The sequence below is a fragment of the Takifugu flavidus genome, chromosome 5, assembly GCF_003711565.1.
Source record: "Takifugu flavidus isolate HTHZ2018 chromosome 5, ASM371156v2, whole genome shotgun sequence".
Lineage (NCBI taxonomy): Eukaryota > Metazoa > Chordata > Actinopteri > Tetraodontiformes > Tetraodontidae > Takifugu > Takifugu flavidus.
Window position 1 is genome coordinate 5,214,969 of NC_079524.1, and position 17,128 is coordinate 5,232,096.

Genomic DNA, 17,128 nt, shown 5'->3' on the forward strand with positions numbered 1-17,128 from the left:
GTGTGGACCGGCTGAGCTTCCCCCGTACAGATCTACAATCACCAAGATCTTGCGTCTCTGCGATTTATGCCCGTTTCTCTGCAAATCCGCAGTGTTATTTTTATTTTTTTAGCATATTCGGCCAGTCAACCGGAGAGAAATCTAGTTCATTCCCATCACAACTGTCGGTGTTGATCGGGAAGGAGAACATTGGTGCGCACTTGTGAAAATCCCCAAACTTCGTTGTGGATTCTGAGTCGCGCTCATGCATGTATGTGCATATTTCAGTGGCTGTGATGTTGCTGCGAGTGGACAGCTCTTATGTATCTGAAGGAGCAGGAAGTGGAGTAAGCAATATCACTTGAGGATGTCGCTGGCTTGCCGACAAAAGCCCCGCGTGTCTCAAACAACAGGAATAAATGAAAATTGGGCGCATTTATAACCCTTTTGCTTCAGTTGTTCTCAGCCTGAGCTGGTCACACACTGGTCAAACCAGTATAATGTTCGCCGCCCTAACCGTTACCTCAACCCAGTTCTGGAGAGTGCAGATCTGTTGGGACCAGAGCTGATGCTTCCAAATTTTGATGTGCCCAAGATTCATGAAAAATAAAAAAAAACTCAAGAAAGAGGTCTTGAAAACGGGTTTGTCCCTCAGACCTACCCTTCTGCTGTGGAGTAGGCCTTCCTTTGGCACAGCACCGCCAAGGAGCTGCTTCCTGGCACCATTTCCTGTTTGATCTCCCACGCGACCAGGTTGCTAGGTTTCACAGACAGGAAGTTGATGCCTGACTGGAACCACACCCTGCGGAGACACATGAGAAGAGAGAGGGAGAGGTTAATCTGGAGTTCAGACGAGCACATGAAAAACAAGAGGAAAGAAGCCAAATTGTCACAGGGGGAGTTAAGGGGACTTTGCCTGAAATTGAATTTGCCTCGCTCAGAATTTCCCTGCCCCGATTTTCTGGCTGATTTTCTTTAATCCCTGATAGTGCCACGCTCCCTTTGTGTAAAATTTCTTTTAAAATTGATTCGCGCAGCGTGGCACTGCCTCCTGCTGAATATTTTGGAGGGACAAGACAAAAGGCTGACAGCGGAAGTTCTCATGAAAGTTCACACTTTCACCAGGAGAAATGTTGTGTGACAGATTCACGTGCGGGTTCACGCTGGGTTGGAGATCGTTTCAAGATTACAAATGATGGTTTTGGTAATTGGAGGGGGGAGGCGGAGTGGACAATGTTCACTCTTCCAACACCTTCTCATCTCCTTTTAACAGAAAACAAAAATCAACATTTCCCCAACTGTCTCTTCCTTTAATCTCGATTATTGCTTCCTGTTTTATCTCCACCATCTAAAAACCTCCACCCTTCCCATCCCGACAGCCCCGCCTTCCTTTTCCCTCATCATTCCTATCACTCGTCCCGCTCCTCTCTTCCTCTCCCCCCTTTCCCACTCCCTTTCATCCATCCCTTTGCTGTTTCCATTCCATCTCCTCCTTCTCTGCGTTCCATAGTCCATCACTCCCTCTGCCCCTCTTCCATCATTCATTCTCAAGGCTGGTCTGTTTTTCCCAGTTCTGTTTTTAATCTCTTTATTTTCTTTGTCTCCCTTCCCTTCCTCTCCCTCTCGCTAATCTGTCCCGGTGTGTTTTGTTCTATTTATCACCTCGACGATACCCTCCCTCTGTTTATTACCACACTATGCAGGCCCGTGCACACGTGTGCTCCAGCCAGTCTATCTTAATAACATGCATCCAACCGTCTTTGGCGAGCATTTACTCGGTTACAACGCGGATGTATCCTCTAGTATATATGATTTGTTCTTCCCAAACACAGGAGGTGAAATGCTGCCAATTCTCTTTGTCTCTTTTCTCATTATTTAGTTCCATGTGTTGCTCTCACTTCATGTCTTGCCAAAAAGATTCCTGCAAATATGTCAGGGCAGTCTCTGGATATGCTCTCCTGCGTTGCGTATTTACCTGCGTGAGCTATGAAAGGTAAAGAACCGATGCACGAAAGTCATTAAAAAGGATGAAATCCCGGATTTCCTGCCAGACGCGGAGACATTTCTCTTTGGTAAATTTACATAAGGAGGCAAACTTGACCATTGTTGTCAGCGTTCCTGTGCTACGTTGAGGACGCTTGAAGGGAAAGAAGTTTTGGAGGCTGTTCGGAGCGTCTGAGTCGGCCGTGACGGCGAACTAAAATATCTCGTGTGTGTCTGTTGCCAGAAAAAAACAAACTCCCCCAAACTCTTCTATTATTCAACAGATTTTTTCATAAGCAGAACTTTCCTGAAAGAGTTCCCACAAATGTTCTCTTACCAGTTGTTTTTTCTGCACCTCTTCCTCTATCTCTTCCTTTTTACCTCACCTTCCTCTTGTATTCCCCCACAACCAAGCCGGAACTTAAGATAATCCACCTCAGACACAGACAGACAAAAAAAAGCACCCCCCACAAAAACAGGTGATATGATGTGAACTACAGAATGAAATAATGGTGTGAAAGCAGAGACGCGGATTTGAATAGATTCCCACTCATCCCAGTGAATCTTCTGACGGCCAAGTCATAAATAAAATGCTCTGACTGGCAGAATGTGACTGAAAAAACAATGACACACAAAGCTCAGAGAGGCGGCTGCCACACATTTGCTGCTCTAAAATCAACGCAGCGCCCGCAGAGGGATTGTAGCAACCTGGAAAAGGAAGTCAATGTAAAGTAATGAGGGAAATTCAACACTTAAGGCAAGATTATGCATTACTTAGCATGTAAGAGGGGAGGAAACGCTCACTAATGCAATATGTAACTGTGAAATCTGAGGAAAAATTATTCTCTTTGCAGCATCTTTCCTCATGTTTGTTTCCTCCAATTTTGCCGTTCACCGTTTTTACCCGTCTCGTCTTCAACAGACGGCTGTTTTTTTTGTACGCTGCCTGCTAGCAGCAAAGCAGTTAAACAGTCAGTAAAGCCACACATATTAAACATGGCTGGGATTTTAGCCGCTAGTAAGGAATAAAGGAGAGATGGAGACAGAGAGGGTGGTGTTGGGGGGGATGGGGGGTCATACGTGTACGAAAACATGACACTCTTGTCCCGGGGTGGATCTGTCTGTTTTTGTCTGCGTGTGTGTCTGTCAGCGAGCTGGATGATAGACAAGGCTGCGTCCCTAAGCTGCCTCTGTCAGATCTGAACGCCGCCAAACAGCCCGACAAGCCTCTGTTTTTTTGTCCTTTTTTTTTTTTAGGTAAGGCAGGAAAGGATGACAAGCCTAAACCCCGTTCACACTCTTTGACTCTCTCACCTTGTCAGTCTGACAGATATTTTCGGTATTGGTGGCATATTTCTTTAAATACCACCTTTCTATTTCTGTGGTATTTTGTATAAGACCTAGAACAAATACCAAATAGTTCCCAACTTCAAGTTCCTTCAGTTTGGTTGATCAAGCCAAGAGTCAGTCAAAGTAGAGGATGAAGGGATGCATTCTGACCCACTGAAGAAAAGAATAGATTGTTTTCCAGGAAAAGAGGTATTGCTTAAATCCAATTAATTCCCTTTAGATGATCCTTTAATCTTCACCCACCTTCAGCCGTTTTAAAATCCCCACATTACCAGTGCAACAAAACAAACATTTCTGAAGTTAAAAATGGCCGCACCTCAGTCAAGAGACGGCCCGAGACTCTCTCTGCCTCTGGTTCGCACTAATTCCCGTCACTGTGCTCTCTTTTGCACAGAGGAACAATCGGTGTTAACACGAGGTCACGCGGACCTGTCATGTATGGATCTGACAGAAAAAGACTGCAGGTTTGGTCGTTAACGCCGGACACGCAACACAAAGACCAGCCGATGACAGAAAGATTTACACCCGGCAGCACAGAGACGCATGAGAAACAACCCGGGAGACAGAAATATGAGAGAGGTGAAAAGAAGCAAACGAGAAAGAGTCAGAAATCAGATCTTCTATGGCATAAGATAAAATTCAGACGCTTCCAGGAGCTTAAAACGCCAAAGCATCAGAACATTTTTATTGGCTGCCTATAAAATCCAGAATAGACTTTAAAATGCTTCCCCTGACCCACAAGGCCCCTGGAGACCGAGCTCCATCATACCTGGAGAAGCCGATAGCCCCGTATCGTCTCAAGAATGTGAGGCTGAGCCTTTAGCTATCATTGCTGTGAAACCAGCTCCGTGTCCCGGTACCGGAGGCCGACTCGCTCTCTACTTTTAAGATTAATCTGAAAACCTTCCCTTTTGAGAAAGCTGCCCAGTGATTCTATAACGACAGTCATTACTCCAGCCATACTAAAGCTTGGGGCTAGAGCCGGGTCACCGAACCTTCAGTGATGCTGCTGTGGGCCGAGGCTGCAGGGGTGCCGCTCCAGTGGTTGTTGGTTACACATCTACCACCACAGCCCCCCCCCCCCACACCACTCCCTCCACTGTTTGCTTTACAGGTACATTCATACTTGCACACTGACCTCTGACCCGGGTGACCCCTGAGGTTTAAATCTATATCCTCAGGAGAACCTGAGATGCAGAAACACTAGGCTCAAAAATAGCTTTTCCCCATATCTAATTACACTCACACTCTCAAATGATATAACAAACAACCATGACTGATATATTTGTATATGTTGGGTTTTATTCTACTCCTCCTGATGTATCTGCCTCTCTACTAGCCTGGTCCTGCTGAAGGCTTCTTCCTTTTAAAGACAGTTGTATGTGGCCACAGCTGAGTGTTCTGGGCTCAGGCTCTGGATGGATTGAACGAGTTCAACTTTCCCCTTAAGAGGTTTGTTTGCCAGGTTCACACAATCTGAAGGCTGAAATTCCCGATCAAATCTTGGAGATTATGAGGTGTCTGTAACTGGAATCAACAGGGTTTTGCTACTTGATGATGGAATTTTGACCCCCTAAACTACCTAGATGATGACAGACATGTGAATGTTGAGGTGAGCAAGGTGACGAGTAGGCTCTTGAAATTTTTATTTAAACGCCGTATTTTCTGGATTTTGGTTTCTTTCAACAAATGCACTTTGAGCATATTTGTCTGATTTTCGGGGTTTTTTTTTCCCCCTTTCGGGACCTCCCTTCTGTGGATTGAGAGTGCTCAAACATGTTTTTATAACATGTTCAGAGTAAATACATTCTATTTTCAGTCATATACATATTTAAAGACCTTGGAAACAGGCCATTGCTGCTATTCAACGTGACAACACACAAAAGCACAAACCCAGTCCTTGTTTTAGGGCTCCCAAAAACCCTGCTTTCATTAACATTCTGGCTCTGAACACAATCAAGTTGCAAACAAGTTGATTGACTGATGATGGTCTCTCACCCCAGAGACAATGGAAATGTTCTGTCCTTTTAAATTTTCCTCTAATGCTTTAATGTTGCAGCAGGACGTGCTGTAAAAGTCTCTCTCATCCTCTCAAATATGGATGGAGATATTTCCAGATTTGATGAAATTAGTATATCATCATCTGCATATGAATGTATTTTAATACCACACCTATAAATATTAATAGCACTTATTTGCTTAACTTATTCAATTAAGTCTCATATCAGTTGTGAGGGGCCTCCAGGGTTGAAGGAAAATTCATCCAAAATATTAAAAACTCTTTTCATACTTGAAGTGGTGACATTTATTTATTTTAACATATGCTAATTCCAAAATTGAATTAATCACAGAGCAAGAGAAGCATGTTTTGTTTCAGGCTTTTCTTAAACTCTAAATTCTCTTCCATTGCAGTCCTGATTTTGCAGGCTATCAAGATGATTTCTTGTTTTCAGTGGATGTATAAAATGTCCCATATGTGGCTGAGGTTAGGATTTAAAGACTGAACATGAGAATTCACGCAAACTAAAAGAGCAAGATGTCAGAAAGCCGCCAGCTGAGGTCAGCATTTAAAAAACGACTACATTTTATTTGTTTTAAGACTTAAATCCAACTTCGACTGGAGTCTCAGATTTGGCTGCCACATTCAAGGACTTTATACATCACAAACCAACACAAGGCACTAAATCCTCCGTAAATTTAGAGCCCGTAAATGCAAAGTATGTGCATTCTCTGAATTAAAATACCAGCTAAACTAAAACAGCAGGTGTGTAATTAATGCACATTATTTATCTAACGTTGCAGCTGGAGCAGATGGTTTCAGAAACAAGGTTTATGGCCGCGAAGCGTCATTTTCATAAATGTTTCCAGAGTAATGAACGGAAACAGTGAACAGTTAAATTCAGGCTGTAATAGCAATCGTGTAACTCATCAGATTCATCGATGTCTGTTGTTCCTTCTAATGCATAAACAATGAGGACGATTTAACAGTTGGTCAATTCTGGATCACAAACCAAATTTAACAACGCTTCTGGTGGCGCCATGAAGCAAATGCCTGTTAAAACACACAACACACCCCAGTTGGAAGAATAGGAATTACTGCATTCCATAAAACTGGTTTAAACCGTAACCCACGTTAGGAATTTAGGAGTTCTAAAGCTTCATATATCAAAGAGGTGGCGTCATTAACGTTCGGCTATCAGACCATTAACATCTTGTTTCCCACAGGGAGCAAAATAACATGTTCTTAAAATTGCAGGTAGATTTTTCTCAGTCTTCCTTCTCTCCTTTACTGGTGACAAACTTTTCAATACATTGAAAAAAGGTGGGAGAATAACTTCACTGACAACCTTAACAGCCTTTTTTTTCTTGAGCTGCAAAGTTGGTGTTTTAACAAGTTGTCCTGCCGCGAGACTCTGAGATCATTAGATCAAACTTGTGAGTGCGACAAATAAAGCATTCGTTCAACTCTGACAGCTGGAGATTTTAAAAGGTGCCTGCTATTTGTTCTATTTGTCTCTAAAAGTGTTGCTATTATACAGTTTAAATCTGGGAGTTTGGGATATTTCCTAAGGTTTTTAGTAATACTTTGCAAATTAAATTTGCAAACGAGGTGTTTGGCTAGCGTCTTCAAGTTAGAGTGACAAACAGATTGGAAGTTTCTTTGAAATCTTCGAGCCAGACAACGAGGAACAGACGGAGGAGTGCAGCTTTGGAGACTCAGTATAAAAAAAAGTTGTCAGACATTTGAAAAGAAGGATGTAAGACATCTCTGTGGCTTTGTTCGTGGGTCAAATGTGCAGCTGTGAACAGCTGTGGGAGGTTTTTTCCAAGGTAAATGTCCTCCATCTGTTTCAGCCTTTTTCATTTTGTCGCCACAGTGTTTTTGCTTAAAACATTCAAGTCCATCTTTCTCTCGTTTTATGTCTCGTTCTAGAAACAACTCACTCCCCCCCCCGTCACCTTTGACAGGTACGTCCTCACAAAGAATCCCATTATCGCGTGTGCCTGATTACACATGTATTCATGCTCGCCATGATCAGGATTCTCAGCTCGGATCAGAGGCGGGTGGAGTTTGAAGGTGTGAGTGGCACCAGCTTACACGCTTATCGCCACACTTCCCTTGGCTTCTGAATTACCTTTACAGTCTGCCTCATTAGGCCTCTACATGTGCGTGGGGCACAATTTGTGCAGAGGGGGGGCCGTGCACAGGCAGGACTTTTTGCTGTATTTTTGCTGCAGGAAAGTTGGACACGCAATCAGATCCAGGGACCAAAATCACCGGTCTTGGTAGATGCTCAGCTCTTTCAGCTTTTTCAGCATCACCAGTGCACCAGTTTACGGAGTTCAGGTGTGTTTCCTGCATCGGCTTCACTGGTCAGGGTTCTGATTGCCCTGGTAACTATGGTAACTCCTGCCCTTAGGAAGGGGGCATTTCCATGTGATTTAATGAATGGAGTAATCAGGGGTAGTCAGCTGCACTGTCCCCGCTCACTTTCTCACTTGAAGTGAGGATCAAAAATGTCCTGTAAAGAACATTCCATATTATGGTCCTTATTATGTAACAAGCACAAGAACACACACATTGTACAGTGTATCCCAAGTGATCTATACTAAAACTAAAATGATCTCACTTCACACACTTACCCTTAAACTTAATCAAAATATATATTTCATTCAATTATTGTAAATAATTATATTACATTTTTAGGCAATACACACACACACTGAAGTCACTCTTGGATCATTTTCTTTAGACTTCCTCTCCCTGAGCAGCTGGCTCCCAGTTAAATAATACAACTGCAAAATGATGATTTTGTGTGTGTGTGTGTGTGTGTGTGTGTGTGTGTGTGTGTGTGTACACGGGTATGTTGGTGACATACGAGCACCAAACATTACATTCAGCCATTCGATCCCTCTGACGTCCTTCCACACAACAGGGGCTGTTCAGTAAACATTAATTTGCTAACGCATGCAAACACTCAATGAAGTTGATATAGTGACACAGCCTGTTAACAATAGTGTTACAATCTATACTTCACACAAACACATACACAGTTGCACCAGAATGACCAGAACCTGTGTTTAAAACGACAAAATGCATAAAAAGGATCAATGCTGATGGAATGAATCGTTGGATCAAGGCTAACATCTGTTGTGCTATCATAACAGATTTATTATTGCTATTATTATGGGTTAACATAAATAATATAGATGCAGGTAATTTTCAAGGGGCGACCATGAATCATAAAAAAAAGAAGTTGTGACAGCACACACAATTGTCGATGTGTCACTGTGAACATGTTGCATTAACTCTTATAAAGAGGTTAGCTTTACGCACCTCAATAACAGTATGGGAAATGCAACACCTGAATTAGTGTTTCAGGCATAAAAATTACTTCTTTAAAGCTTTTCCGCTGTCATCACAAACCAAAGCTAACACCACTTAGCTACTGACCCTTCTTTGGAAGATTTTTTTCACTGCGGGAAGCGTGCATGTGCACACGCAGGCAACAACTCTACGCAATTCAAATCAGGACACCCATAATGGAGAACTCCATGTTTTGCACATTAGATCCCTTTTCAATAATAAAAAAAAAATCTGACATGGAATCCAACCGCCCACGTGTGGGATTAGGATGACATATTTCTTCATACACAAAGATGCAGACAATAGCGGTGGGATGTTGGCTGCTGTGGTGGCTTTAAGCTAGTCCTCTGGGCTGAGGTTCCAGATTAACAGCGTAGCAACCAGCTACGCAACTAAGATTGGCTTCACGCAGACAGGAAGACACGAGGAGGACTAAACAGTCTTTTAGGAAAAGAATTCTTCATTATATTACTGTTAGATAATTAATTCGCTTTCGTTTGTTGGTTTATTTTGCTTTCCAGTATTTGAACATATGCTCAATATGGAAGCTTTACCTTCCTAATCTTTCAAAAACAGGCCAGTTGAGATAAAGTCTGTCACTGATACCGTGCCAATTAGTTTGGTCCCACTGTCCTACAGAGGGACATTAAGAAGTCAAGAACGCCAGAGTGATTTAGCTTGAAATGCTGCAAACAGAGAATTAAGGGACAATGTAGCCAACATGCAGCTGAGAAGTGCGAACTCAACAGAGCAGTAAAGTTCCATGCAACTCATTCAGATGACAAGATAAAAATTTACCGTAAGAGTCCGAGACTTTGGCTGTCCATTTATTAAGTGGAAGCCGTCCAAAGGTACCTCATACTGTCTAAGTATGGCACTGGCACTGAGAGGCTAATCTGCCTGGGAGGGTTTATGTGTGTGTTTGTGCACATTTGAACAACTTGATGGGTATTTATTACCAAAAGCAGTGAAATCAAAGGCTACAAATCACAAATGAATTATGTGCACGATCTGTAAAGGACACATCCACGGGTATTCTTAGCTTTTTCCTTGCTCAGCAAGATAAAATGCAGGTCCACACCAGTTTAACAGTTTGATTGAAAAGGCAAATAAAGCTGTTGAATCCAATAAACTTCTCCCCGACATGCCGGGTACAATGTGGTTTGGGTGGCAGTCATGGCTAATCCTCAGGTCAAACCTCTAGCTATAGGGACATGGAATGTCACCTCACTGGGGGGAAGGAGCCTGAGCTTGTGCTGGAGGTTGAGAAGTACCGGCTAGAGATAGTCGGGCTCACCTCTAGAGGGTAATTTCTCTATGTTTTCTGGTTGGGGTCCGGTCAAGCAAGCTGCAGCGCCGGCTGTCCTGGAGGCAAAAACTCAAGTCTGGGTGGAGTTCAGGGAAGCCAGGGAGAATGACTATCGGTCTGTCTCAAAAAACATTCTGGCAAACCATCCGGCGCCTGAGGAGGGGGAAACAGTGCTGGTGGGGACCTTCTGACCTCAAGTGGGGATAATGTCAGACGATGGAAGGAATTTTTCATAGAGCTCCTCAATCCCATCAAAACAGATTCCACTGAGGAAGCAGAGCCTGAGGACTCTGAGGTGGACTCTGCCATCACTCAAGCCGAAGTCGCCGAGGCAGTTAGAAAACTTCTCGGTGCCGAGGCCCCGGGTGGATGAGATCTGCCCATGAGATGAGATCTGGCAGTCAGGAACTGCACCGCTGGAGTGGCAGACTGGGATGGTGGTATCTCTTTATAAAAACGGGAGGGTGTGTTTTAACGATAGGGGAATCACACTTCTCATCCTCCCTGGAAAGGTCTACGCCAGGGTACTGGAGAGGAGAATTTGACCAATAATTGAACCCCGGATTTAGGATGAACAATGTAGTTCTTGTTCCGGCGATGGAACACTGTCCCGCCTCACATTGAGGGATTGAGGTATCTCAAAATCTTGTTCATGAGTGAGGGAAAGAGGGTGCATGAGATTGACAGGTTGATTGATCAGCCTTTGCAGTTATGCAGTCGGTGTGCTGAACCGTTATGGTAAAGAGAGCTTAGTCGCAAGGCGAAGCTCTTGGTCTACGGGTCACCTATAGTCATGAACTTTGGGTAATGACCAAAAGGACAGGATCACTGATACAAGCGGCCAAGATGAGTTTCCACCACAGAGTGGTTGAGCACTCCCTTACAGATAAAGTAGGAAGCTCAGTTACTCGGGAAGATCTTGGAGGGGAGCCACTGCTCCATCCTTTGGATGCCCCCTGGACACCTCTCTTGGTAGGTGTTCCAGGCATGTCCCACAAGGAAGAGCCCGGAGGTAGACCCAGGACCCGCTGGAGAGACTATGCCTCTCGACTGGCCTTGGGGTGCCTCAGAATACTTCCTAAAGTGCTGGAGGAAGTGTCCCGGGAGAGGGGCATCTCTGCTTCGGCTGCTGCCCCGGTGACCCCCTCCTGGATAAAGTGGAAGAAGACAAGACGAGACTCCAACAGACGATACGTTTTCTCCAGAACGGAAACACTGTGTGAAAGCTCCAGGACACGTGTGAAGACAATGGAGTCTACAGGTGTGTTTCTGAAAGTTAAGAGAGCAACAACAGCCCATCATAGGTGTTGTTTGCAGACAGGTTCGTCAGGCAGAAGGCTCGTGCACTCAAAATGTGTGAGTAGGGTTGTGTTTGTTTTCTCTTAGACAGGTGATTCCTGATGGGCAGCGCAGTGATTAATACTACATATTATCAATAAAATCATGAATAGAACCACATAGTGCTTTCGCTATCCTGGCTACTTGAAGCGTTTATGCAGTGAATGTTCCTGGCAGTTGGACAAGCTTTAGTCAGTTTAATGTCATCTTATGGGTTGGAGCACATGCCGGTTCTTTTATTTTGCTCCCGTCTAAACCATCATTAAAAAAAAGTTGAGCTTAGTTGGTTTCCAACTGATGTGTGAAATTTGGATTTCATTATGCTGATGTGGCCTTGCTAAACTCAAGGTTAAAAAGACCACCTGCTGGGGGAAAAGTTCTAAACCTCATATTTCCATTACTGTCAGCACCATAAAAAAATTGCAGTGGAGGTTGATTTTTTTTAATAGGCTTTACCTTTCTTTGCTTCAGTAATGCTGGAAAGATGCAGGTTAAAACATGCACACAATTTGCATTTCAGCTTTAATGTGAGTGATTGGGGACATTCTGAAGGTAGAAAAGAGACTGAAAAAGACTCAAATTTTACATATGTGCATGTCAGGGTGGATTTCAGCCTCCTGTGTTGCTCTTAAAATAGGTAAAATCCAATTTTCTGATGAAAATATGACATATGATAATCAATTTGACCTCTGCGTCTCTTCCTGCACTTTTTTAGGTCGTTGACTTTCCAAATCAGGTTTCTAAAAATTTGCCTGAAGCACTGTTCGCCGCTCCCGTGGTTACCAAACTTGTCCTTAACACAAACCATTCAGTGTTCTGAAGCATCAAACAGCTGTTCCAGCAGGAAATTCAAAAAAAACTAAACAATATAAAAAAAGCCAACAGGTACAAAGAGGATGAGAAGAGGCATCAGATTAAAGAGACAAAAGAGGAAGTAGCAGGGAGAGACAGAAAGAGTCTAGAAGGAATGGCAGAAAGATAAATTGAGGGAGAAAGAACCTATCGGGGGAGTCGCGGTGACCTTTAGCTGCAGAAGAAACCGGTACGATTCAGTGTGTCTGGGGGAAGTTTGTCTTTGGTGAGTGTCTGTCTCTGTGTTGGACAGACGTCTCCGTCCTGTCAGTCTTTGGTCCAGGTGCTACGCTCTGATAACAGCTCCACCTCCCCTTGCTCCTCCCCGCTCTTGGCCCGGTCCGTACCCAACGTAACCCGAAGGCTAAATTCAGCTCCGAGGAGTCGGCTCGACAGAAACACCGTGCGTCATCAACACTGAAGCGTGAAGCTCATCACCAAAGTGACATTTTTGTGTGTGTGTGTGTGGGCTCTCTGGTTGGGAGGGGGGGGGGGGCTCTCTGGTTCAGGGGTGGGCAAATCCAGTCCTCGAGGGCTGTATCCAAGCTTTTGGGACTTTCTGTCCTACAGGTAAACACTTTCACCTGGGGTTTCATTTACCTTGGTGAAAGCGGTTTCTCCCGGGTAGGATGCAAAACCTGGCTGGATTCCAGCCTTCGTGGATTGGACTTGCCCATCAGAGGAGGTCAAATCCTCGAGGATTGAATTCAAGCCGGGATTTACATCCTACCAGGCAGGAAATGCTTTCACAAAGGTAAATGGAACCCCAGGTGAAATTATTTACCTGTAGGACAGAAAGTCTGGCTTGGATACGGCCCTCGATGCCCACCCCCGCTCTGGATCGTTGAGCTAGGCTGTTATTGAAATATTCATGGAGATTTTCTTGTCCTTAATTTGTTTGTAGCCATGGTTAAGGATGAGTAGGTTGGTTAATGGGTCATTTAATTTAATGTTCGCAAGCAACATCCTTCCACATTTAAAACTGTGAAGTTCTTCCAACAAACCCTGAAACTCTGGAAGTCACCAGAGAGCCTTAACAGATTGTTCTCCGACTGCTCGTCAAACTGCCACACTGTCTCCCCTCTCCCGTTTGTGGTCTTCAGTCAGCGAAGAAAGGCTCACTAACTCCCCTCCGTTTGCGCCGTGATGGATGAAGGCAGGTCTCCTCCTCCCCCTCAACCATCACCCATCAACAGTACACACTTCTGCTGAGGAGAGGAGGGCAGGCGAGGTGGGGAACGAGCAGAAGAACTGGAGTAAATGTCTAAAAGAGGTAGAGTGGAGGCTCGACACCGCTGAACCCAGGCTGGACACTAAACTAAACTAAACAACTAAAACAAACTCTAGTTTAAATTTGCCAGGTCTTGCTCAACACATTCCTCCACAGCTTTCTCTACACCCTCCCACACTCTCCTCACATCCTTCTTACGCGTCCTCCCCACTTTCTTCTGGCTTCCCCTGGCAGCCACCTCCATCTTCTCAACCCTTCAGACAAATCTGTCGGAGGGCCTTACGTAACTGCACATTGAACTCCATAGGTGTCTCGGTTGGAAATTTGCTATTATCTCTCATTCCTTGTGCGTGGCGGGCGTCTGATGATGATCACAGGGACGACAGCGTGGCAGACGGCCCTTCAACTCTGCATGCCAAACGGTTCAAATGAGCGTCTTGCTGGAACACTGGGGGGGTTGGAAAAAAGTGGCAGGCTATTTGAGTGAATGGTGAACAAAAAGACTACGGACCTGAGGAAATGGGCTTGGATGTCCTCTGCTTTCCTGTTTGTTTGCGACCCATCTGTGGGAATCAGCTCTGGACTTTAGCGTAGCTTCGACAGGATGTCCGCATCATTGGGCTTCGGCCATCTCTGAGAATGCATCAGCCTTTAAAGTTCAATCTGGACCGTCTGTCTCCAGCTTCTAAAGTTCTTTTGTCATTGAAACTTTCTCCCAGACATGTGTGTCGGCCCTCGTTATTGGGAGCACGTTACACAATCCAACATGTGGGCTGCTGTGAGTTAATCTGTGATCTATACTAATCATTTCCGCACCAGCTGTGGGTGGGATCCACCTCAGTTGCCTGTGAAGATTCTGTCGAATTCTCCCCTGGAATAGTCTGCTCACCCTCCCACGTCCCACCTCCATGCTGGAGGACTCATTATGCCATCTCCGTCTCTCTTATCACTCCACAGGGGGCCGCTCCTGCCTCGCTGTCACTCACTCCTTTTCCTCTTCCTCTCTTCCTTTAAGTCTTAATGTTCACACACTGGGACAAAAGTTGCACCATCCTGACACCGCAAAAACCTTGTGTTATCTTTGCATTTCATCCTTTTCTTGGTTTGGTCAGTTGTGTCCCGCTCACGTTAGCGTGTTCAAGTGTTTGCACACAATGACATGTTTTTAAACACGCAAGCACAGACTTGTGAACATCTGAGTTGGTCCGGACTGAAGTACATACTCTCTGCTGCTGTCACTGACTGCAGTGAAATGCATTGTGGGATACCTAGCTGTGACATGTGAGGCATACGATTTTAAATGGGCGGAACAAGTACACGTCTGAAACTTGGAGGATGCTCGGCTGTATACATACTTAGAATTGGGAGAGTGCTTGGGTGGCAACCGAGTACCCATGTTAAACGGCTATAATGATACTTTTCACACCTACCCACACCAGCGCCTCTAGTGGTCAGGGTGAGAATAAGAGTTACGGAGACGTCTTTGTGTTTCTAGTGCACACGTGAACTTCCCGGGTTATTTGCAATGAGGCACACAGACCGACCAGTCGGTGGCCATTGACTATAAAACGTAACCGTAGGTCCTGAAGTAGCTGTCAGCTACGAGTCTTCATCCCTGTAACGACACTTTTATATATCTGTTTCTACTTTCTTAGCATCCGAAGTCAGAAATTAAATCAGAAACTTCCTGTTTGTCAGAGATGCAGAGTATCGGATTGTTTTGCTGCCTGTTGAGGAGGAAGTGTTGAGCTTAATAACAGACATCATGCCCACACCAGTCGTCGGTAGCAACCATCCATCTCTGACAAATCACTGTTATTAGCTTTTGTTGGGAATCGTTGTATTTCCTCAGCTTAAACCGGCCTAAAACCAAGAAGTGACCCCATTTTCCCTTTGGCGCTGCCATCTAACAGCTGCTCTTTCAGCACTTTGTCAGGCCCTCCATGACCTGAAGCAATTAATTCGCAGCAAATCAGGTTTTTATGTTGGCACACATCAAGCAGAGTTACTTTGCATTAGCCAAGCAGCAAATTAAACGCCCTGACGCGGAATCCATTTTACTGATGTTATTACCGATTCAGGTGTTTCGTGGTTCGGCACGGCACCTTGGATCACGTATAAAACCCAACCCTGTGTGATAGCTGGGGTCAGAGTTCACGACCAGCAGTCTGTCGTAAACTGAGTATCCCTGGAGAAGCGTCGGGGGAAGCTGATCCCAGCATTTCAAGCTATTTTCCTCTTTTTCTCTACCTTTTTCTCTACCTTTTACTTATCCCTTTTACCTCCCAGTTTCCTCTTTCTCTCTACCTCCTGTTTCCCTGAAGGATTAAGATAGCAGCAGGCAAAGAGCGCTGCAGGCCCAGGAGCTCTGCGCACGTCCTCCTCTTTACATTCGTTTGATTTAGCATGTATTTGCTGTTTGCTATTTGCATGTTGTTGAGGGGCAGGCTCAGGAGGACACCGTGTGTACACGTGCATGCGTGCGTGCAGGAATCAAAAGAACGGATGAACACACAAACATGGTGCACTATTTAGAAAGACTCAATTTGCCCCGTGTAACGTTTTTGTTCCAGTCAGATTAGAGGGAAAATTAAGATGGTTGAAAATAGACGGCACACATCAGTGGAGCTTTTGTTTTCTAGGGCCTATAAAGCCTGTTACGCAGTTGTGTTTCCATAACAATGTTACATCCTGCAGCTGTAAAAACTGTAGCTGCATGGATTCATTTCATCCTCTATTGTGAAAGAAATCCTAAATGTTTTCTGACATGGAACCAAATTTAAACTCTATAAGAAATATTTCATATGAAAATGCAGAGGGATATAAAGGCCAGTGCAAGTGGAGGTTCTGCAGTGAGTAAGAGCCATTCATCAGTGCTAATTTGCTAGGCTAATGTTCTCACTGAGCTTAATGGAGAGATTAGTCGGACAAATTAGCGCTGATAAATGAGCATACATGAAGCACAGTGGTCAATCATGGAGGGAGCAACGTCTCTGTACAGTAGCCCGGAAATGGAAAGCATCTGTCACAAATGAGACCTTAGCTCAGGTTTAATGGTTAGCTGCCTTACACGGTCAAGATGTCTAACAATAATCAGGATGATAAGGGAGATGCTAATAAAATTGGGATTAAATTCATGGACAGAGCGTTCCAACTAAACAGATCGGAGGAGCGCTGCAGTTGTTCAGGCCGACAGCAGCATAGGATAATTACAGTTGTGCGTGTGCACGTGAGGGTACCGAAGCCCATTTATCTTACAAGATACAAGATGTCGCTGAAAATGGGGTGTTAATGGAAATGCATGAGTACAAGCTAGGTGATGCTACAAGGGGAGGCAAAGCTGCAGAGGCTTCATCTCATAAGCCAGAGACCAACAATAATTCGAGATGGTCTCGGACACTTTGTCATTAGATGATACAGTGCTGCAGTTTCAAGATCTGGAGGACAATCAACCACTTACATGCTCTGAAATCTTAAAGAACTTCAGGGCCTCTTCTGTTTCCTCATTAATAAGTAACCTGATCATTAAAACTTAATGCATTCAGGTGAAGCTATTATCCTGAGTGAGTGAAGGAGGCGCTCAACAGTTGAGTGAGCTTGAATTTCCTGCACCGCAACATCGAAGCTACAAGGTGCAGAGCAGCGGCCTCCTGCATCCGAAATGCCCAGGAGAGTCAAGGGGAAATGACAAATGATGTCTGCTGTTTATGCAACCATA

The 17,128-nt window shown here is 44.6% G+C and overlaps 1 protein-coding gene across 1 annotated transcript in view; it reads right to left on the reverse strand.

Annotated features, from left to right (window-relative positions):
• si:dkey-215k6.1 (transmembrane protein 132D) overlaps positions 1–17,128 on the reverse strand; it is a 136,029-nt gene that overhangs the window by 59,182 nt on the left and 59,719 nt on the right. Inside the window, exon 4 of the mRNA XM_057033442.1 lies at positions 641–781. Coding sequence (XP_056889422.1) covers positions 641–781 — 141 coding nt within the window. The remainder of the gene's footprint in view (positions 1–640; positions 782–17,128) is intronic.